The sequence below is a fragment of the Patagioenas fasciata genome, chromosome 5 (genome assembly GCF_037038585.1).
Source record: "Patagioenas fasciata isolate bPatFas1 chromosome 5, bPatFas1.hap1, whole genome shotgun sequence".
In the NCBI taxonomy this organism is placed as follows: domain Eukaryota; kingdom Metazoa; phylum Chordata; class Aves; order Columbiformes; family Columbidae; genus Patagioenas; species Patagioenas fasciata.
Genome location: NC_092524.1, coordinates 17,345,763 through 17,370,236, shown reverse-complemented (window position 1 = coordinate 17,370,236; position 24,474 = coordinate 17,345,763). Strand labels below are relative to the sequence as shown.

The 24,474-nt window shown below is 38.1% G+C and overlaps 1 protein-coding gene across 4 annotated transcripts in view; it reads right to left on the bottom strand.

Annotated features, from left to right (window-relative positions):
* Positions 1-24,474, bottom strand: part of MOB2 (MOB kinase activator 2) — a 121,390-nt gene that overhangs the window by 71,647 nt on the left and 25,269 nt on the right. The window contains exon 1 of one of the 4 annotated variants that reach the window (XM_071809005.1): positions 12,273-12,322. The exons of 2 other annotated variants lie outside the window; for them this stretch is intronic. In XM_071809005.1, the coding sequence (XP_071665106.1) occupies positions 12,273-12,307 (35 nt within the window). In that variant the 5' untranslated portion in view covers positions 12,308-12,322. Of the gene's footprint in view, positions 1-1,010; positions 1,040-12,272; positions 12,323-24,474 lie in introns of those variants that run through there. One more of the 4 variants, XM_071809006.1, reaches the window with a different exon arrangement.

Sequence of the window (24,474 nt, the reverse complement as noted above, 5' to 3'; positions counted from 1 at the left end):
AAGTGGAGCAGATAAAAGGAAACATGGTTTGGAAACAGAATCAAAATCTCACTGCCATTTCTTCCTACACTACCAAGGATAAGACACGCAGGGTACCATCTGTACTATGCATTTTCATGGTATTAGCTAAGGCACAGCAGTGAACGTGAAGCAAAAGCCCAGTAAAGCCAAAATACTGGACTTTCAATATCAGATAGCTGGTAGCTATAAATGGTGGACTTCCCAGTACTTAAATGGTTTACAGCCAGGAATGAATAATCTGTTGCATCTACCAGTTAGATCATGGCTTCCACTTTGGTATCTCCTTTTCCCAAAGCGTAAAATGGCAATAATGACACTTCAGGAAGCACTTGGACAGTCAGAAAATAAGATACAAAATCTAAGGTTTTACAAGTTGAAATGACTTATGGCAAGCCAAGCACCAAGTGAGAGAATAACAATTCATAAGCCCTCAGCTCTCAATTCAAACGTCATCGTTTATGCTTCGTTCCTCTCAAAATACCTCTCAGATGAGAGAAGTTACATTTCTTTTCTGAATAACTGCCTTTCATTCTCTCATCTGTGCACACACATACTTTCTCTAAAGATTTTTGGGGAGCTCAGCTCTCAAGGCAAAATTGTAGGCAAAGTCTAATTGCTAGATTCTTACTTTATATACTACCATTCTCGAGTCAGAAATAAAAAACAAAAAAAAACCACAACAACAAAAACCCACCTATACCTATCACTAAATTTCATCCAACCTTTGTACAACTGTTGCCTGGTCACATTCCACGGAATGGTTGGGGTTGGAAGGGACCTCCGGAGAACATCTAGTCCAATTCGTCTGCTAAAGGTTCACCAGAGCAGATCACACAGGAATGTGTCCAGGCAGGTTTTGAATGTCTCCAGAGCAGGAGACTCCACAACCTCTCTGGGTAGCCTATTCCAGTGCTCTGTCACCCTCAAAGTAAAGTAGTTATGCAATGGGAAAACCTACAATCCAAGGCAATCCCTAACTCCTCACTTACATAATGTATCCCATGCCTATATGCAGTCTTGTGTCCTGAAAGAGTTCAGTCTAGAAAGCTGATCTTCAATGGCTTCAGAGATGTGGCAATATACTTCTTCAGTAGTCAACAGGTGATCTGGGAGAACAAAGGAAAATAATCCTATTTTGGAATGAAACATTTTCTTCCTGCCAAAAGATGGTGTAACTCAACAATAAAAGCAGAATTTCTAAGCTGTAACCAAAATTTTTATCCTTTTACTATGCCATTACCTAGAAGAAGGACAACTTGAGGGGAATAACTAATCTTGCTGTGAAGACCCAGATGAGATGAGAGAACCAGTTTTTGGTTGAAAACTCTGAATCACCAAGAAGTTACGTGGTTTGAATTTGAAAAACTGCCAAATTAATGAAGTCACAAAACTCCATAAGCAGGTTAGAAATGTCTCAAAACCATCATGTTTTTCAGGTGGTATCATACTTCATTTGAAAGGCTCTTGAGTGTTCCTGGAAGATTTTAATCATCATCAGTTTAGCCCCTCATGTGCAATTTTTATAGTCAAGTACCTTTTTTTTTTTCATGTATATCTAAAGGTACATATCTCATAGCCCACTCTTTCCGCACAAGTCTCTTCTACTAATTTATCCAGCTAACTTAACTTTGGACTTGTGTTATGTTTCCCTTCTTTATGGATTCAACCTTTACTTCTTCCAGGCTTTAAAAGGAATACTAAGACTACACATGTTACCCATATACTTTCATTAGAGAACAGTTTCATTAACTGCAGTGAGTGAAACACAGGCCTGACAATCACAGAGGTTGGGAACTTATTTCCAAGGAGGCTGGGTACCTCTTTGGGCCGTTCCTTCTACACACATGCCCTTTTAGAGAATTTCAACTTACACAGTGGGGATTTAACTGTTGGATGCAAGGGTCACAGTCACAGAGTTGTTAGTTTACATTCATGATTCAGAAGAATTAATTCAAAACCCAATCGTTAAACCCACTCTAAACATAATTTTAGATTACCGACAGACGGCAAAAGGCAAGAAAGCCTACACAGCAGACTGAGAAGGGGGATCCTTCATGCTATTCTGGAATATCTACAATTTATCTAATGCTTTATTATTGTTGTTGTTATTATCTACCTTTTTTTTTTGCTTGGATTTTTAATCCAAGTTCAATGTAATTTTGCTTAAAGTTACTAAGCTACAGTAATAAAAGCAGTCTTGCCTACAGTGCTGTGAACAAGCAAAAACTTACTAATTAGCATACAATTTTCAAAGGTCAATTATCACATCATTAGCCAAGCCATTTACATCTCTGCAATGTGGAGTGTTCTCCAGTTTTAGAGAGTGAAATAGGACAAAAATGGATTAAATTGCTTAGGGTCAAATAGTAGTGTGTTGCTGAGTCAGAGTTTGAACTCTCCAGTGGCTTGAGTAGCTCATAATAGGCCATTGTCACACTACGCCCTTGTCCAGCTGACACCATCTTCTATCACATATTTAAAGAGCTAGAACAAGCTTATCTACCAAGAAATGTTAACATCCACTTATACTATGAGTAAATCTCATTTCTTTAGCTTAAAAAAAAATAAAGTATCAATAAGCAAAACCTATCTGGCTGTATCTTCGTTATCACATAATTTAAAAATGAAAGCATAATCAGCATCTATACATGTCATGCCTAGAAGCAAAACAAAACAAAAAAAACACTAAGACGTGGGCCAGGTTGTTCTAAAACTGCTTCTAGTTCAATAATCAAAACTTATATTACACAGTCAGAGTAACTTTGAAGGGTTCTCACCACTGTAATATAAATAAGGGGTTTTTTTCTCCTGGGTTTTAGCTGCATGGCTCATATCAAAGATGATGTATATTAAAGCAACTTTGGGCACGCAATGTCAAGCAACTCAAGTTTCAAAATGCAACAGTTAAAGACTACAGGCCTTAAAGCATCTTTGTTGCACATATGGATTGTAAACCACTTTATCATACTATTCCCTCTAAGAAAATATCACATTTCAAACACTGTTTCCTACTAAACACAAGGAGAAGTCATTTTTATAGTGTAAAACTCTGTCATTTTCAGATCCTAAAGTTATGAAAGTGTGCAGTTCTGGATCCACAGCAGATCTCTGCCACCTGAGCAGGTTCAGTTTCAGCACCTTTACAATGGCATTTGCTCTGCCAGCCTAAACAAGCCAGCCTGACACCAGAGTGCTGGGTTCAGCTCCAGGTGGTGAAAGAAGGAAATCACAGAATGGTTGGGATTGGAAGGGACCTCTGGAGATCATCTACCCACAAATCTCTGATAACTGGAAAACTTTCTGTCTCCAGCAGAGCTGCCCTTTCTTCCCCTACCTATCCAGCTTTCTCCTCATTCATAATTTGCACTCATACCCTGTGACTGTATTTAATCTTTATATTGTACTCTCCTTCACATCTATGCTTCAAGCTCCTTTGCCAGTACAGGATCCTTCAGTTTTTCTGACAGTTGAAAGGGCCTATGAACAAGTAGTACAAAGCAAACTTAACTGTGCATGGCTCCATCAGCTTTGACCTGCCTTTTGCTCCAACCTGCAACCCTCACCTCTTCTTCTCCCAGCTATTCCAAATTTCTTAAGAAAAATCTTTAAAAACGTTAGCAAAGCTCTCAATTTCCAAAGAAATTCAGATACAAGGAGTCATCAGAACAAATACTGAACTGCTGCATTCCCAGAACAGCTGTTTACGGTCATAATCAGAGCACCAAATTAGCACCATGCTTTAACCCCACCATGCATTTAACCCCTCACCCTGCATACAAACAGCTGAAATCCCATTTCTTAGTTTAAAACTTGGGCTAGATTATAATTCAGAATATAAATTCTGTTCTATTTTTTCCTTCTGACAACTAATGTAATGAAATGTTATATGATATTGATATATACCACCAGACTGTCCCCATCCTAGTATGACAATGGATTATCCACTTGTTTTAGAAACAAACTCACTACATTGCCATAAAATAAGATAAAACGCAGCTCAGAGTAGTCAAAGTTAGAAAGGGATATTATTATATTTTTGCTGTTAAAGGTGAAATGGATACGTTTTTAAAGGTTAAGTGGTGAAAACCTTTATTCTTCGTAAGTGGTGAAAAACCGAGCCTCTTCAGTTTTCTATGAATCATTACCAGGGCATGAACTAGTTATGGGCCTATACCAGACGTAACACTTCAATAAAGCTTTGTTGCGGACTGTCAGCACTTTTTTTTTAAACAGCTTTTCATTTTCCTAAGACGCTGCACTTAAATAACGATACCAGCGAATTTGGCTAATCAAGTGAGAAGCTTTATCACTACCTTTGAAGTTGCAAGTGCCAAAGAAACAATTTTCCAAGCACCTACACAACACTAAAAATTCAGGGCCAGAGTCCTTGCCTCACCCCATAAAATGTTTCTGCATCTTCCAGTTTCCACCATCTCCTAAAGAGTGATAACTCTTTTATACTCGTGACCAGATTTAGGGAATGTCACTGCAACACTTGGATATTTGCTAATACAGGTCACCATTTTTTGACTGAAATATTGACTAAGATAATTTCAAGTCCTCATACTACAAAGTTTTCCCCCTACACACATTAGAATCAAAATTATTTTCAAGGCCATCTTTTCCTTCTCTTCCACTCCTGGTGCACATATTTTGGTGCTTCTCTTATGTGTATCACTGACCAGCAACGCTGCAAGTGGACAGAATCCAAGACAGAGATACTTCATCCTACGGGTCAGGCATAAAGCAATAGTGTGCTATAAGAAAAGCATATGTATGTGTTTTCACATGGATCTTTTCCTGTAAAATTCCACCTTTCACCTGCAGATATATTAGCAAAATCCCATCATTCTTCTCCTCAAAAACTCTACCTCAATGAAAGAGCAACAAGTGCTCAGAGGAAGAGCAACTGTAGTAAGTTGTGACTAAGTATATTTCTTAAGAAATCAGGATTTTTCAAGTCTGGCTCAGAATCATACTGAATCAGTTCTGTGCCCTTTCCTTGTATCTAAAGGAAGATGTGCCCTCTCCATGTTGTCATATTGCATGGCACTTCAATTACACACACCACAAGCAAAAAAAAGTTATAAAATTTCTGAAGTTACTGCTGCAAAACTGACAGCAACCTAAATTCCTGGCACTTAGGACAACAAAAGATACACACAATAGGAAAAACTACAACTTTCTTTCAGCAAAGAATCAGTGATGACTCATTTAAACACTGACAAATTACTGAAATGCCTTTTCTGGCATGCTACTTCTCTATGAGAGGACTAACGAAATTCAAGAAAAAGCTTGCAAAAGAAAATAACATGTCACAATCCTCTTAAACTTTGAGAATCCAGCTCACTGCTGTTCAATCCTCAAACATCTTATAAAAATAAATAAATAAATCCTTAAAGCAGCCACATGTGAGATAATAAGCTGGCACAGAGATCATGTTATCCACTATTTCTTTCTTTCTCTATAGCAAGATGCATTTAAACCTGTAAACTGGTATTTAATTTTGCAACACTATGCAGCTGTACTCTGTGCTATGGAGTTTGAAATAAGTACTGCAGCTGGAGAACCATTTAACCTGCACACAGCTAACCTGCACTTCCCCCAATTACAGATTCAAACGGTAGCTGTGTGCAAAGCCTCTGAAATAATTACTGTCCTCACTGATACGCTGTAAGTGATGATACACCAAGTCATCTAGAGGGAAACAACAAGACAAACCTTCCAGCAGGAAAGATGTTACTGTAGAAGGATCTACTTTTTACATTACAATAAGTTTATAAAATTCATATCGATTTCAAATTTGGAGTTATTGATCAACATGTAAATTAGAATTTCTAGACCAAGATTTCTGTTGGTAAGATACAAGGTCTGTAAAAACATTAGGTCAACAGGCTAATTTACCAAACAAGTACAGTTAGGAACTTGAAAATTACTGTTACTTTATTGAAATGAACCTCATTCCAAGCCTGCACCTGCACTCATAGGTATCATGCCCTCATTACCCCATTAAGCTTCAATCAAACCATAAACTATCCGCAGTGATCTCACCAAGAAGCCTGCCAGTGCATGTACCTGATAAAGCAATGCCTCCGGAATTCTCCTCTCTTACCCAGAAAAGACGTTCTGCCGCTTCTCAGTTCTAGTACGCCAGTGAGTGCTGCCACTTAATGCACACTCCACTTCCAAGGTCAGTAATAAGAAATGTACCACCACCTTCACATGGGAAATACGGTAAACATTTGAAGATAATCTCATTTTTTCATTTTTCAGAGGCATTAAAGGAAAATAGCTCAGTTATGCATGGAGTCTAAATTTCTCTCAAAATACATGCCTTCTGAGAGCATTCTTTAGATGATAATGGCCCTGAAATACTGTGAAGAGTCACTTATTGTGTGCATTGAAAAACTCACTAATAGGAAGGAGCTGCTTCATGACCACGTTCTTTGAAATATCTTCAGAAATGAAAACTTTCCTCATTTAACTTAATACTTACAGGAGAGCACACAAAGCAAAACCATTTACCATTATCTGGCTGGTTATCTTTGAAAACACAAAACAGGTGATACAAAGAATTTTCACTGTCAGGTTTCTCCAGAGGTCTAAGAAACTCTTAAAGGAAGAAAAGATGGGCGGTGTGATTAGCTGACATTCACATTCTGAGAAGAGTACAAAGACCATGCCACCCTCATAACCCAGAAAGGAAGAAAATAGTTCTCCAGTATTATAATACTTATTAAAGCACACTGAAGGAATAAAATATCTCAGCTTGCTGGCTTTACTACATAAGAAAAATCATTGACAGTGGCATAGTCCACTCATAACATCATCTGACCTGACTGCAACAGACCCCAACCAAACACCACACTGAAGTAACACAGGTTTGAGACAACTCAAGTACAGCAGCATCAAGGTGAAATTTAAGACCAGCTGGCACCATTCTAGCTTTCCATAAACCTTTTCTATTTCAAAATCCCTAGTATGCCAAGAGCTACAAATTTAAGTTCTCCTTCCTACAAGGTAAAGAGATCTGAATCACTCAGATGAACCCCTGTAACAAACAACTAATATGTCCTCACATATCTAAAGCAGTAAGTGGAGGGGTGTTATGCCCCAGAGGAAGGGCTGCACACCTCTGAGCACAGCACAGAGACTCTCCTTATCTGCCTCTCATCCTTGGTAGTGCTGTGACCTGCTGAGCAGTGATGCTAACTGAGCAGCTCCCCTCCTCCAGCCCTCCTATGTCTCAGACACTTCCTGTCTCCACTGGCATTTATTTTCAGCCCTCAGGATTCCTTTCTATATGTTCCAGGAACCCTCTAGCCATCCTCTGTCCAGATGGCAGGCTTCAGTTGAAGGGAACAGGGTCTTGAAGAGTCTTTTCTTGGACTGCTTCTCAGCAGCCTGCTGGAACTTAGAGGCAGGCTGAGTCTTGCACAGACAAGGCTCTGTTGCACTGCAAAAGCCCTTCAATCCCTCTCCACAGTTTTCCTCAATGCCCTCTTTGTCTTCAAACAAATTTGTCTTAAACCTTTTAACAGCCTCTGCTTTCCAGTGGCATGCTTTATACAATCTATTCCCCACAAAGCTGCAGAAAGCCAATAAAAGGGCAAAGGAAAGGGGTCTTAATGCAACAACAGCCAGCCAGAGCCACAGTTTTTACTACGTACAAAGCAGATGCTGTTTTGAGAGGCAGATGCAGAAGAAAAAGGTAGGTGATAGGTTTCAGTCTTGTTGATCCCTGTCATCTCCAAGAGGCTTCTGAAACATGACAGAAACACAGTAGTTTACATAGTCAAATTCAAATGGGGCCATCACCCTACAATGGACTATTTTCAAACCATGACTCCCCCAGATAACTAGTCTTTCTGAAAGATCACAGTGTTACCACCAACACTATAAGTTCACATAGAATGACTTTGATGTGTCTTATTTGCAAAAGTCAAAGTTTTACCAAAATAAATAGAAAAATGGAAAAAAAGCTGTTTCCAACTGAAGCTTCACTGAACAATGGTTTCATAAGTTTTAGTAGGATTTATTCAGGATTCCTTTAACTCTATTCATATCAAAGGTTCTGACATTACTAGATTTTTTTATCTATATAAATGAAACAATATTTCCAAGACTCAGGGGGGTTTAAATATAAAACAAAGCTGAATGTCTCAGAGTAGAATATATTTAAGCATAAACTATTCTGAAATCAAATGCAGTAAAGCAAGGCCAGTTCCTCATTCAAAGACTAGTGCTGTCAAGAAGACTCCAATGTAGCTCTTGGCTAGAAAGAATTATTTAGGAAATAAACCAAAAGAGAAAGAACAAGTCGCAGAATTTCAGTAAAACCCAACTGGTGTAGAAAAGGACAAGTTACAGAGAAGCTGCAGCAGAACAGAAAATTTACCAGTTTCAGGTAGAACCTTAAAGATCCAGCATCTCAAAGGAAATTATCAGAACAGTGAAGTGATAGGACAATTAAGCAAAACATGGTCTTGTCCTTTGAATGTTAATAAAAAAATGCATCCTCCTTGGTGGGAAAAGCAACAAAATCTAGAGACAATGTTATACACTGCAGTACCACAATCACACTTGTGATGGTGGTTTTTTTCAGTCAAATTACTGTTCATTAGATTTACCACTGATTTTAGAATGTTAGTCAACTAGCTCCTTCTGTCTCTTTTATCATTTGCATTTGCCGTAACACTGCCTGTGAGAGGATCTCTTCAGTCTCATTTGAACCAAAAAAAAAAAAACAAGAAATACCTTGAAGAAAATTAATCACTCCCTTATGGGACAGTTTGAAAACTAAATGCTATAAATGCCGTATTTTATACCCTGGCCAGTTTTTTATCATGTATACTGTATTTTTACATTCCTTAACATTAGAAACCAACCTTTTTCAGTGAGATGCATAAAAGAGTCATAACTAATTTCAAATAGTTCAAACCAGTTTCAAATATCTCCTTTTATTTAAGGGGTGCAATCTGTTTGCTTGTTAGGGTAACTGCACAATTATATCCATAGCTCCTCCCAGAAACATTTGGAATTGTCTAATTGAGATTTATCTACACTTATGAAATGTCAACTGTGTGATTTAAAGTAATGTACTGTGTAGTAGCTGTAGCTGATGAACTGGTTTTAAGTTCCTGTTTTATCTCCTCCCTTCTTCAGTTTCTCAACAGATTAAAAAAGGTATAGCTTCATCAGAACTTATTTAAATTCCATTTATACATCCACAACCAAAGGCTAGCTACTACAAGAACATCACCTAATTCCATGAACTGAAAATATGAACCATAAATTATGTTATTTAAAACTGAAATCGGTTACAGATCGCCTACAAGGCTTAGCTACTATGAGCTAGTCAATAAAACATAGGTGGAGTGAACCAAGTACTAAAATAATAGAAAATTAAGCCCATCAGCTACAGAGTCAATGTAACAAAAGTGGAAACAGTAAGCCACCCCCTTATGATTTGAGACACTCATCCCCTTACCACTGGAAAGATGGACTCTCTTAAGTCAATGGTTTACTAACCAGACACTTAGATGAAAGCTAGAGACTTGTGAGGGTGGTTCACCAAAAGCAGAGTGAAATACAACAAGTATGGTGTGAGATGTTTGGCCTCTCATCTGAAGCCATGCCCCCCCGATAATACCCTTGGCACTGAGGTTTCATACTGACCTTTCCCTGGATGGCTCCCTAGCCAACAGGTGCCTGAAAAACTTTCTAGAGGTATGAGAGTATGGAACAGAGGGGAAAAAAAATTAGGATAATCCTTTCAAAACTCATTCAATTAGTCACTCTTTGAATAAAACCTAGAAAAAACACAGAATATAAGTACACAAACAAGGCCAAGGGAGTGAACTGACTGAGCACAAGTGGAGGGGAAAAGACAATGATTGCAGCAGTACCTGAAAAGACAATCATCTATCAGGATACACTAACAGAGCGAAAGAACAAATAAGAATGAACGTGTATTATGATTAATGGAGATCACAACTGTTTTATCTGCTGAATTCTACATGTTGTTGCTTTTAAAGTAGGATGGGAAGCGCACATGCTTGGTGTAGCAGTTACAGCTAAGCTGTAGTAGACTTAAGGGTGAGTGAACAGACAAAAAGTTTTGCACTATTTCTGACAGAGTAGAGGGAAATACAAGAGTTTGCTGCATTGGATCTTAAGCATTACTTCCACATACCTGTCTTCAATTCCAGTTTTAAGCTAAAAGCAGTCTACACTTAATGGGTAATGACCATTCTCCTTGCATCACAGCAGAGTTATCTTGGAATTCAGCACAAACAGCTCTAATAGCAATTGTACCACACTCCAGGACAAAAGCACATTAAGAGCAGGAACAAAACAGTGAAGTTTATATTGCAAGCCTCCCAGTTTTATGAGCATCTAGGTCTGCCAGCAACATGAAAAATAATGCAAGATAATCATACGGAAGATGGGACAGTAATCCTGTAGAGTAGTAAACTTGAAAAAAGCAGATGCTGAAGCCGCAGGCAGCTTTGTTATAGATAGCATCTATCTACCCAGTCATGACATTTTCCACTATCACCCTAAAAACTCATTGTGTCACGCTTCTCTCTTTGTAAGCTGCACAGGAATTTTTTGCACTGATTTGAAGTTAATAAACGGCTATACGGCATTTCTTTCACATTCTACTCTGAAAATAGGACTTGCAGAGAAAAGGGACCATAAGGGAATCCAGCTAAATAGTCATCAACTGCCTATTCTGTTCTCTAAGAGTGGTTAGGCTACACTTAGCCCCTTTCCATGTGTATTCCCTGAAAGCATCTGGTTTGTTTAAATAAAGCAACTATGATCTTTTGGCTAATAAGTGCTAAGAAAATCTTTGCTCTAAGACAACCACATTCTGTTGTCAACACAGAAATGCCTCTGAATTGTCTGCTGAGGGTGTTTTTATCAATAGGACATTGGCCTGTGTAGTAGAAAAAAAAATATTTACCCCTAGTAAATATACCCTCAGTATCCTTAGCTTTATTATCTCCACTCACCCTGAACTCGCTGTCAAAATCACTGTTTCTGTAAAGCTGTGTGGGAAATGAGTAATTCTTTATCCAACTCTATAGACAGTCATTGGAGTTTAGAACAGTCATAGAAGCACACACTGTTACAAAACTTAAGGATTATGCAAAAGCTTCCATCTATAATATTTTAAAGTAATTGATAACTGGTATTGCTTTCAGAAAAGAAAGGTATTTTTTGCTAGTGCTAGGAAACACAAGGGGTGGAGTACTTTGAGAGTCCTTGGAAACTGGACATCCACATTGGCAGAAGCAGTGGAAGGGAAGGGCAAGAATTCTTGCCCATACACAACCACACATCCGTAAGATCTGGGCAAAAAACCCCACACGATTTCAAGCTCACTACAACACCCTACTCATATTACTTTATTTTTTTGCAAGTCAAATATCTATTCAAAGGTTGTGGTTCAGAAATCTAACCTAACATTAAATCAGTAGTAGTCAGTCTGCACAGAGAGGATCTTAGCTCATTGTAATTACGTATAAAGAACAACTGCTTTTTATTACATTTGCCATATGCCATTTTCTGTGCCTAAAACTGGAGAGGACCATCAGATGGGGGCTGCGACATTAGAAGGGGAGAAAGTGGATTTCTGATATGCAGTTTCTGTTCCAAGTTCTTAAGGCCCTAATTGTTAACCTAGGGAGACTCCTGAACTACAAAATGAAAAATCATAATGAATTTCTTATCTTTTGCTTACCAGCACACCACCTGCAAAGCAATAACACAAATAATTTCCTTTGAGAAAATGTTTCACAGCCTTCAACTGCAACTCCTCAAGTCAAGCACGAAGTGACAACATAAACCCTGAAGAAAGTACTAATAAAGTCTCTTGGTCTAAACATATTGAGAGTAACACAAGAGTTTACTGAAGAAAGGTGAGAAGGAAAGGGTACTTGTAAAGAGTCCGCAGTAAACTGCTTCTATCCTCAAGTTTTGTTTCATACAAAGAGACATGGCAAACATATTACTGACATTTGTTATCATCAGAAAAGGCTAGCTTGAAGCAGAAAAGATGCACAGGAAAGACACTGAAGACTTTGGTTTCTCCCTCCCTGCTGCTACCCCCTCCCTCCCCTTCCCCCCCCATCTGGTTCTTCTTCCCCTTCTCCAGCTAAGCTTTTTCCCAGTTTTTGTCTGCACAGTACCAGCTCATGTCCATACATGTCTGTGTTAGTTAATGTATAAAATTGTCTTACCAGCAGCAGCACAGCGAGCAGATGATGAATTCCATTCCAATAAAATTAACAGCAGGGGATTTCCGACAAAATGGCAACAGGGTAAAACACAGTTCGGATACTCAAAGAAACAGGGGAGGCCCAAGATAAATGATTACTGAAACACAGCCTGAAATACTGGTAGCACTTTTCCAGAATTCAGCAAGATACAACTTCTGGCAGGCAGAGTGAAAAGCAGAAGAAAGTTATCTTCTAGAGAAAGGGTATACATAGCTCATTCTTGAAGAGACAGCTGTGCAAAAAAAAAAAAAAAAAAGGAAAATGCTTTCTGCCTTTCTTTTATCTATCAGAATAGCTGTTATCTAAAGTTTCCTCCTCTTCTTTTAGGGTAGAACTGCTTAAAAAAATAAAAACACTCCTCCCAGTAAGAGAAGATTTAGCAAGTATTTTGATAATGCTTTTCTCTATCTAGTTCTGCCTATCTTTCAAGTCAGTTTGGAAGCACAGAAAGAGTAATTCTAAAAAAATAAATAAGTAATGAGAACTATTTTTTCCAATCCTTCCTTTCCTCTTTTACAACATTAATTGCAGTGACTCAGACAGAGGCCAAAATATCTGTTGAGTCTGTTATTTGTTGGGGTTGGTTTGTTTGTTTGTTGTTTTTTATTTTTTCTAAAACCCACACACTTCCTTGAAAAGCATTGAAATGGTCGTTTTATACCTGTTTAAAGAGATTTCATAAACTTCATTCATCTTTCTGCTTATTAGTGAAGAGGGAAAAAAAATCCCAGCTACAGAGCATTAAAGCTCCACCTTGTGGAAGATGCCTACAATACACAAATAAGCTCCAGAGAGAAAAGGACTTCAGAGCTTACAATTTAGTAACACGTTTAACACTACACTTTGTCATCAGTCATACAGTAAGATAGCCCCTTAAATGCATTCTACCCCAGCAGAAAAACAAGTAGTGAAGGATTACAAATAAAATTAAATACCGGTTTTATTTTGTGGCAATAGTCATGCTGCACTGAACCAGCAGACAGCACCTGCAGCAGTCCAGAGCAGGTCTTGCTTTCCCCATGTTTGCTGGCTCCTGCATGCTGGACTTAATTCTATTTGTAAGCAGGAAAACAGGGAATCACACACAGATTTACGTGGCCAAGGGGCAGACAACCAAAAAATATAGAAATTCTGCCATTTAGATAACCAACTAACAGAACTTCATCTTCTGATAATTTTATATGGGTATGCTGAAGTCTATTCACAGTCCTCCTCCAGCCACCTATTACAAACAAACTCAATGTCTGCATTCAACCATTCCTAAAAGATTGTATTGAGAACAGCATGGCACAACTGGATGCTGTGACTGTGCATCTAGTGGACTTCAAAATAAACTTGAACCATTACTGCCCTCTACTGAAAGAAGAGCCTGCACATTAAAATTGCAGCAACTTCTACACTATTCTGTTTTTTGGTTTCATTTATGGGACTTGTTTTTCTTCTTCTCTGTACACCTTTACAATACTCAGGGTTATGCTTTATCATGTTTTTTTCCCCACTTCTTCCCCATGAGGGCTACAAATGCAGACAGCTTTCATCAAAGGCATCAAGTTTACATACTATAATACCATGCCAGCACATATAGACTCCAGAAATCAGAGTTGCTGCACTAAAGCACTGCAGACACAGTTCATGTTTTTAGCAATGTTACAGCAGATAAATCAAAAAGAACAGAAAGCAAGGTGTTAAAAATAAACCTAGAAAAATTGATTTACAATTTTCCTTCTTCATCTGCAGTATACCAATGAGATGTTCTTTTGCAGTAAACCCAAGATACTTAAATGTATATCCATATTGATTCAATACTTTGAATTAATAAATATGCCATAATAAGTAATTGATTTCTAACAGTAATCCCATTACTTTCTCCAACATAAACCTTGTAATGTTTCTGTTTTCTATCTGCTGTTCCACTTTGATATTTTCATAACAACCTGAAACTCTGAATAACTCAAGGACTGAAATACTGTACAAAATCTGGAAGTGGCATACTTTTAGCAACGTAATTTGGCTGAACAGTATGTTGGCTTGGAACATTAAGGAGCACAAAGTTTGACCTGGTTGAACACTGGGTCTCTGAACTTGTAGAAAAGATGTAAACATGCCACTCACAGTAAAGTACATCACTTCAGAAGCACATCAGTTTACTGATGCCCAGGAGCTGGAGAGTCTATATCTCAGGCTCAAATGCCCAACTGGCAGCAGCCACCAGAAGATTTCCAAAGTCCCTATGCAGACACTGCATGCACTTCAGAGGCTGACTCCATCCCCTCAAAATCATCCAGCACACTCCAACCTCAGCACAGCACACCGGCCTCCCCAGGAGCACTGGTCCCAGATAGCTGCAGAGGAACCCACTGCTCACGCCGTGTGGGGCTGGACACAAGGCAGTGACCCTCCTGTCAAATACAGCAATCGGGAGTCCACTCTCAGTGTCACTTTTTAGCAACGATCATATTAGGAAAAAAAAATGACGAGCGATTACTCAACCAGCCAGGAGAAGATGGCTTGATCTGTTGCTGCAGGGTACCCTTTGAATCTATTTCTTAGAGTGCATGTTAAACTCCAAGCATTAGAAGTTGTGCTTGTTTTAAGTAACACTGAATATTTTATTCTTCCTGTTCCCTAAACTATACCAACTTCAACTCTGAATGACCTCTCACTTCACAAAATGCTTCTGTGGGAAGGGTAGACTTTATCTTCTAAAGAAAATAACTGAACACGTCCCAGGTTGTTCAAGGCAGATCCTGGCTGCCCCTTTTAACACGTAAAACAAAAGGCAGGGCAGGAGCCTTTTAGTGCAAGAAAAATGTTCACAGCCCCTATGAAGTCCTCTGTACTTTTCATGGTTGGTGGCTGTTATCAAAAAAAAAAGTCCAGATACAGTAGAATAAAACATTGAATTTATTAATAGATTTTAAAACCAATAGAAGGGATTAACTATACCCCAGTACATAATCTGAACCAATTTGCCTCACCTTTTTACACTGTGGTCTTTGTGATGAAATTATTGAGGCTTTATAAGAAAAAAAAAAAAAAAACACAACACTAACAGTCTTTATTCCAAAATCTAGAAGCATATCTTAATTTTTATAGTTCATGAAGCAAGACCCAAATCACTGATAACGAAAACAATATGTATGGACAGGAGGCCAAAAGCCCATTTGTGTATTAACAACCACAAAGTAAAGACCTTAAAAAAAATGACATGCCAAAGCAAAAATATGTGCCATCACTGGCATGTGAAAACGCCCTGCTTAAATTAAGCTTTGGTAATTCCTCTTCATTAAATCAAAGCTTCAGTCTAAAAATGACATCTAATACATAAAAGTTTCAAAACCACAGTTCTCACTCTGACCCTCATATGAACTTCTCCAAAAGGCCAGACATCTTGAACTATCATTTTTTACTGAATAGTCTCCTTTTCCCCCCCACCTTGCTTCAGCTATGCTTGTGTGCAAACATCAGATATAGTATCTTGCTTTGGATTAATTTACTTGCAGCACTAATCAATGCGTTCATGAATAGACAGACCACATTTGACTTATGGAAAGGTAATCCTAATTGCCACAGAATTGAAGGAACACACTGAAACTGAGAAAAGCAGCACTTTTTTTTTTGAGGAAAGGCTGTATACAGCACTTTAAAACACAGATGCAGCCAAATTGTTCCTGCAACAGCAGAAGCAACAACACAGCTAGCCTAGTCCAAGTCAGTCTTGTTGAGATAAAAACTGCATCATGTTTCTAGCAATTTCTTCCTTAGAAATCAAAAGCATCACAGATAGATTCTCTCTCTGCAACCCCTGAGTGCTGCCACATGCTTTGTCACTACAGCAGTATCTTTCTGCTTGGCAGCTTCACCATGCTTTATCACTCTTTTACTTCAGCTGCCATATGCTCCATTTCTTTGGCTGGGAGAAATTGTGCCTGCTGAACCACTTAGTCTGCAAGCCTAAGAAAAGCATCCATTGCATGAAAGGGCTAGCAGGAACTGACATATTTTTTTAAATCCACAATTTTGATTAGATTTATCATCCAACAAAATGAAAATTCATTTGATTACAAAGATCCCCCAAGAAACCACTGGAGCAACCTGTCCATCAACAGAGGCATATTCTAAATCCACTTTTCAGCACATCCTCTCCATCATGAATAGTTAAAACAGGAAAACATCATAAAAATAAGGATGGACTCAGGCTGCCTGGCTATACAGAGAACTACACCCAAATGGTAGGATTACAAGAAGAATATCTTGGGCAGATCATTCACCCAGAATACAAGAACTGGGCAGAAATTTTGGAACCACAAGAAGTTCATGCCAATTTCACCTTACAATAATAAAACAAAATAAGTGCATTCATCTCCTCCTTCCATAGAAATCACAACCCACAGAGACTGAGGGCACGGAACAAAATGCACCAGTTTGCTATAATGATGCACTCTAAGAGCAATACACATCCTGTGACCTTTAATCCACGTAGGCCTCTTCTGTATGTTTAAAAGGAAGTCAGGTTCAAAGCATGGACTGCAATGACAGATTACATGAGCTTCACTGACAATTCTACGTATTACATCAGTTTAATGTATTAAGTAACCAAAGACATCAAATAATTTTGTTGTCAGCATCCTGCAGGTACGCTTATGGTGTCTGCAGCTCCCAAGTACGAAACAAGGAGGAAGATGTGAACCATACACCATTCCAGCAAAGGAGGTTAAACAGTTAAAAAAACCCAAACCCTTGTTTATAATACTATGGCAAAATTTGACCACTACAATTTAAAACACCAAATCAGAATGGGCTTCTTAAAGAAAACTATCTGGAGAAAATAGTAAATAGTAGTTTCAGCCACTTCCCTGGAAAGTAATATTGAAGCAATAAATAGAAATTATTATAAAGTAATGGAACGTATTTCTGAACTTACTACTGATGTATAGAAAGAAACCATTTTTCTCCCTAATTAGCACACTCACTCTCTGTGACCTTTGAGATATTTTTTATGAATACTGAGAAGACTGACATATTCTGGAACGCTGTCCTTGCCCAATGCTAGAGAAGAATTGTAACACATGAAGTTGAGCAGACAGACTAGTCCATGTTTTGAACTTTCACACCTACATAGATGAAATAACTAAAACCTTAAAGCCAACCAAAGAAGAACTAACTGATAGTAAACTTAGTTTTCACCCCTGTTAGAGCCTGTGGGGAAGGGTCAACTCCTGAATGAGTCTCTTAAAGGATATCTATGTTTTGGTTCTCTAGGTAGAACTGTTGAGAAAGACATCAATACACACACAAAAAGGGTAAGCATATGTGACCTGCAATGAATACAAACAAAAAACTTAAAATGTCCAGTCTTTTAATGCACTTGAAACATTTAAGCATTGTTTTAAATGCACATTTATATTAATTATTTCCTGCTTTATCTACAGTGTTGCAGGCAAGGACGCATCTGGACTCTGGAAATTCAGCTTCTCCCTGCTGCTTTTACTCCTAATGTTACACGATGGACCAGCTTTTATGCTGTGACTGCCATCTTTGTCTCTGGGCTCTGCTTTTAAAGAGTGTTCTGGTTTTTTTTAGTTTTGGTTTGTTCTGGTTTTTGTTGTTGCTTTTTTTGGTTTTGCCTTTTTATTTTTTTTATTTTTACAGTAACCTAGAATACAAGAACAGTATCTCATCATAAAATCTTTCATGTCTAGCTAATGTGCAATGTCAGTATTATAACCTTAGCAGAGAATGACTTAATCCACCTTATTCTGCATTGAAAGTAAAGGACTCCTCAGTTATCTTCAAAGATGTGACATCAAACATACTGGAGTTATCAGAGGTAAACACACACGCTTTGGGTTGCTGGGAACCAGTACTGTTCTAGTTTGCCTGGCTTTATACAGGATATCCACACCTGCAGTACAGCACAATGACAGGAAAATCAAGCTGATTTTCAGAAGGTATTCATTTCTCTGATAAGAAACACCCAGAAGCAACAAGCCATTTTCACTTATGCTTCCCCTCCCCCCAACATGACTACAGTGCATTTGATTCTGTACATTTCATTTGAGTGATCATGACCAGTCCAAAAAACAAAAGTCAGTGTCAGACAGCAAGGCTGAGCTAATTAAACCCAGCATGCTGTACTGTTTCTGAAAAGCTCTCTCACTGACCAGCACTGTAATACTTCTTATCCATAAATATAAAAAAGCACTTTCTAAAACCTGTGTTTTCCAAAGGACTTTCCTGCTATATATGTGGTAGAAAAGCACAGTCTCACAAAAACAGAGACGTCAAAGGCAGAAAAGAAATACCCTGCATTTCTCCTTACAGTTTAAATAAATGTCTCATATACTGGCCTCAAAAAATATCACCCTTCAACCCTATAGTAAAGTTCATTGAGGTCCCAGACCTTAATAAAAAAAGTAATATAGGCAAACTTAAAAGTTGAAAAAGAAACTAACACTGTAAGTTCAGTAGACAGAAAAACACTCACAAAAGCCACTGTAAAGATACTGTAAAACAAAATATTGAACAGATAAACATGATTAACATTTTAGTAGTCATCACCAAAAGGGCAATAAAATATATTCAGTAACCTATTTTGTTGATTAAGTTTATAAACCCATAGCACAGGAGTAAAATGTAATCATTAATCAGACAGTCTCCTCCAACACATCATGAAGAGCAACTCAAAATCCACAAGTCAGATACCAGTAGTTTGGATGTTTTAGGAAGGAATTTAAGGAACTACCTTCCCTCTAGCATACTGCATATATATCCTGAGCTTCTCCCAAATAAAATGAATCCTTTTGTATTTAGTATTTATCACTTCCTTGCCCAGGTAGCTGTAAGGGGGATATATCACCACTATGTTAAAGGCCTCTCATCAGCCTTTTCTTTCTCCTACCTTACACAGACCCTTGACTCACATGCTAAGTACTTAGTTTGCTGTGGAAGCTTTTCCCAAAGGGGTGAATCATATTTCAAGGACTTAATCTAGCACTAATACATTTCATGGGAAAGTAACAGACTTAAGGTAAAGTACAGAAACAAGTAGCATATTCAATCATTATTACTGTTGTTTTGACTTCCAGGTTACTAAAAATTTAACCATGATGCATGCAGCCCAAAAAGGTATTTAAGTTCACATCTCAAGAGACTTGTTTGAGCCTAACATAACTTTTATCAGTTATGCAACACAGCTGCAATTTAGAGAGCCCCTTCACACAGCCACAAAAACTAATGCAGGAAGTCCTCCACTTCCTCTCATTCTCATTACACTTCCAGAATTATACTTGTGATAGAAGCAGCAGCATCTTTCATGTAAACATGTATCTTCTTGATTTGCTTAGGGCTGCACAACATTTCTTTGGAAATAGATCACTAAGAGACCCAAAGCACAACACTCTCTAGCTCCTCTATGTATGCCTGAGAAATGCAATATTCACCTCCCAAGGTCATTATGAAGAATACCATTGATAACTTGGTAAGCTTAAGAAGCTATAGAGCTCTGCATAGCTATCAGTTTAGGGCAGCTGCTTAAAGACAGGGTAGCAGCAAAGCCAAAGGTGGGAGAAGAGCTTGTCCTTCATGAAGGTCTCAGTTCTCTCACAGAAATCTCATGGACTAATGAGATACACCTCACACACCAGATAGTATTCTTACATGACAAACAGAAAGATGGCTTTAAATTAATAAACTGAAGCAGAATTCATCAACAGGTCAGGAAGAGATGAATATTTTGGATCCTTAATATCACTGGTGGTCTTCCTCTTCAAGTTCTCAGCCTGGAATCACTTTCCACTCTGAAGGAAGCCCCTTCTTGAGATACTGCAATCTTTCAAAGAGTACCTTCTCAAGGACTCCAAAAACATTTGTGAAGATGCAGTAGTCCACAGCAGAGAGAAGTTGCCCTTGAAAACACTAAGTCATGTACAATACCTTTCAGTCATGTATTATCTAACAGGCAAATAAAAATACAGATTTTAAAGTTGATAGTGAAGATAAAGGGAGTTTCAATCAAAATCAGGGTGCTACATTTTCTGACAATAACACAAGTGACTTAAACTAATTTTAAATATGGCGTTATTGTTTTCTTGTGAGACAAGCATGTCCCAGACCACTGTGGAAAATTATTAGTGAAAAATGTGTTCATAGTTATCATGTTTCCAGTAAAACAACAGTAGAAACCCAAAGCCTGAGCAACAACGTAGACGGAAATCTAAGCTGAAACCACAGGACCTGAGAGTGTCACATTTCCTTCCGACTCAGACCTGGAGATATTCTAGGAAAAAAACCAAACAAACAACAACAAACAAACAAAACCAAAACAAAAAACCCAAACAAAACAAACAAAAAAAACCCCACAACAAACAAAACACACACACCCCCCAACAAACAAAAGCAACCAAACAAAAACAATGCAAAACCAACAAACAACTATTGAGGATGGTATAGTGAGCCTCTTTGACAAACCTGCTGCATCACTGCCTTTTTCAGAGGCTTCCTTGAAAATGCGGTGCAAGGAGGAGATTTATCTATCCTGAAAAGTGAAGTACTCAAAACACTGTTTAGAGCTCTCAAGTGTAAATGCTACCAGAACTCATTCAGCTTATTGTAATGCCAGATGTATCCTAAATGACTTTAGTGTTTCACAGATAACTTAGAAATAAAATACAAGGGTACCTCTATTGCCAAATCTTGCTTATTTTTAAAACTTCAATTCAGCTTAGTTTGTTTATATGTTATTATGTTTCAAAACTTCACCTTCACTATCACTTATTTCATGACTACAACAGTACAGTTATTTCTTATTAATCAGTTAATCAAAATATGAGCATTTTTGACAGTATGGCTTAGGAAAAGAAGTCAGATTTTTCCTACTTCCGGGTAAAGATTCCATTTCTACAGTGCAATTTTTCAGAAACTCAAATACATCTGTACAGTAGAGAAACTCCAGCTTATTTCTTCAAGTAGTTTGCTGTTAATTCTTCCACTTAGCTGGAATCCAAGAGTGTTTGTGTACAATATTGCTTCTGCAAATTAGACTATTACCAGAGTTTCCATGTTAGACTGAAGAACACAAAATGTACACAGAATAGCCACTTTTAAAACATAGTTTTGATGTGATATGCAAGATTCTTTCTAGCAGCTGAAAACTAAGTTATTCTTCTGACTATTGCCCCTTCATCAGGCCTACAACAGTGCTGCTACAATGGTAAATGTAGGTTATTCGCCATCACATAGATGGTGTGCAAGCAATCACTGCAGATCCAACACACACAGTTTCTCCAAAATGAAGAGCAAAGCTCACATAGATAACTATATCTACACTGACCCACTGAAATTAAACTGCAACCTGTTCAGCCCAGTCTTACACTAGGGAGGGAATACACGCAGTATGAAATTCAGTCACAGTCTGGAGTTATGCCTGCATTGCTTTCCTAACACCAAATATTAATACAGAAGTCATCTGGGGCAGGGGGAGGGAGGGGAGGGAAGTAGGCAGGGAGAGAAAAAAAAAAAAAAAAGCTCATTTGTCCCTCTGCCTATCTAGATATTTATCACACCTACCAATGTTCCAGCCCGCTTACCAGCTTAATAAGATGCAGACAAAATATCTAAAGGATATAGTCATATCCAAGTCTTTTAAAACTAATTTAATAAACAGATCTCAACAACCTACCTGGGAGTTAACCATTGTAGAGATGAGAAGCAAAAGACAAAGAGGAACTGGAGAGCTAGGTCTGAAACCACCTGGCACATTAATGGCCAAATTCAAAATAAAAATCCAGGTCGCTCATAGTCCTACACTAGCACTCTCTAGCCACAGCAAGAAAATCTGAAATCCAGTTAGTCACAAGAAAAAAAAGGTATTTTATTCTATGTTCACTTACTTTTCTTAGTGAATTCTAGCGAATTCTCCTAGCAAGTATTTATAAAAATGTGGACACAGTTGAATTCTTTTCCTGTCTCCCTCTGGAAATGCAAGCAAATTTGCAAGAAGCAAGTTTAAAAGTATTTTATCACCCTCATCAGAAATGGTTCTTCAAGGCTTCAGTGGGGGTGGAGATCTAGATAACTTTTCACATTCATTTCTCTGTGATATGTCTATGTTACGTGTTCAGCACAACCAAATGCAGATTGCATTTTCTGCCATCTACACAATACCTGCTTTGTACCCGATCCAGGCTCTACAACCATGAACTCAACAACTTCCAGGAACACCCATGCTTGTTGGAACACCCATTTTAGTTACGCTGAACTACACAGTTAAATACTATCCAATATGCTATGAAATACTTAATTACTTTTTCTTATTCAGTATTTCCCCAACAACAGATATACAACAGATTGCTGTAGTCCTGTCTGCAACATTTCCTACTTGTACATCACCCGTGATGTGGAGAGCACTATAGCACCAACAGCACTCCCCATTTCTCTTGGACAGTGCTCTGTGGCCTTGATGCACTACAATACCTAAAGGCAATCAAACAGCTACTGGGGATGGGGGGTGTGGAAGAACAGACATTAGAGGCTCTGAGGAAAAAAAAAAACATCCTTCTCTTTTAGCAATATTATTCCATGTCTCACCTTGTTATTTCTTCATCTGGGGATCTAGCCGATTTGGAAATTACTTTGGAGACTCTGTATGTTTTGGATATGAACTATTTCTCTGGTTTTGGTTTGGTTTTTTTTTTTTTTTTTTTCCTATTTTCAGTTATTTAAGAACAGGGTTGAAAGAAGGAACCTGCACTTAGGAAGTAAAAAAAGCCAGAAGCAAGCCATTCATATTTGAGGTTACTTTGTTACTTACTTTACACATTTTTATAACAAACCCCTGATGAAAATTCTGTTGTGAAATACCTCCCCTTTCATTTATTGACATGGACAAGTTATCTCAAGAACTTAGAGAGGTAAACTTTATTACATAAGACAGTATTGAAAACTACAGCAGCCTATGCTCTCTCAAATACATGTGCAAACCTGTGCACAAACACCTCCCAGGCCTTTAAATGAGTGGAATATAATGTGTCCTGGTACACACACTCTTTTCTAATAACTGCTGCAGTGTATGTTCTTACATTTGTGTTTACAGATATGTTTCCATATTTCTTTTACCCTTAAAAGCAAAGTTCAGAGATTTGTCTGTGCTGAAAAACACCAGCTATCACTTCTTAAATTGTCACCAAAAAAGCTGAAAAATGTCCACTTCTTGACAATACCCTTGAAGCAATCAGACAGCCCCACTTCCACTGGTCTCCCATGGGCTGCTGGATGGAGCCTGCACTAGTGGCAGCAGCTCAGCAGGTGTCAGCTTGGTTTGAAGCTCTTGGCTACCATGCCCACAGCCATCAGGTCCTCTCCAAACATAGCTCAAGAGACTACTTGCTTCTGAGGGCCTTGGTAGCATAGGTGCACAGATGTTCCTTCGAGCAACTCAGGCAAGACATAAACCGATTCATCATCAAGAAGAATAGCTGAACTAAACAGAGCCCAAAATTCATTAGTTAACAGAATTCACAACGCTGTAATTATAAATCCTGGTAAAAAATGTTGGCTAATGAAGAAACGGCAATTCACAACACAATGCACAGTGAACTTTCAGGTTTCTCAGGGTCGATTGAGCAGGCAAAGGGATGCTGAGAACAGTGGAAAAAGCTATATGGCTTGATAATACAGGGATTGCTGGCCTTTTAAATTGACTAATGTAATTTTTTTCCTCTAATTGTAGTTAGCAGGAAGGTGATATTAGAATAAGCAGCTCCAGGCAGTACATATCTCCTATGATTATCCAACATTGATTTGGTTTTGGTAATTACCATTGGACATTTTAGAAAAGACATTATGAAGTATACACAGAAGAAAAAAATAAAAAAGATAGTTTTTCATCAGTCAGACAAGTACACATTTATCTTGTACTGCGAATAACTTGTCCTCTTGTTTGTATTAGAAAGCAATGTTAAACTGAGGAAAAAACATTTCATAGTAAATTACAGGCCTAGCACAGTCACAGCCAGCATCAGCATGAAACTTATACAATTAAACAATGTTTATGTGAAAGCAAGGCAAACTGATCTGTGTAACAGTTAAGTCTTGTGAAGCTTTGCAAAATGTTATCAGTAAACATCTAAGACCTGCAGGTTGAAATACAAATATTGGAAAAGCT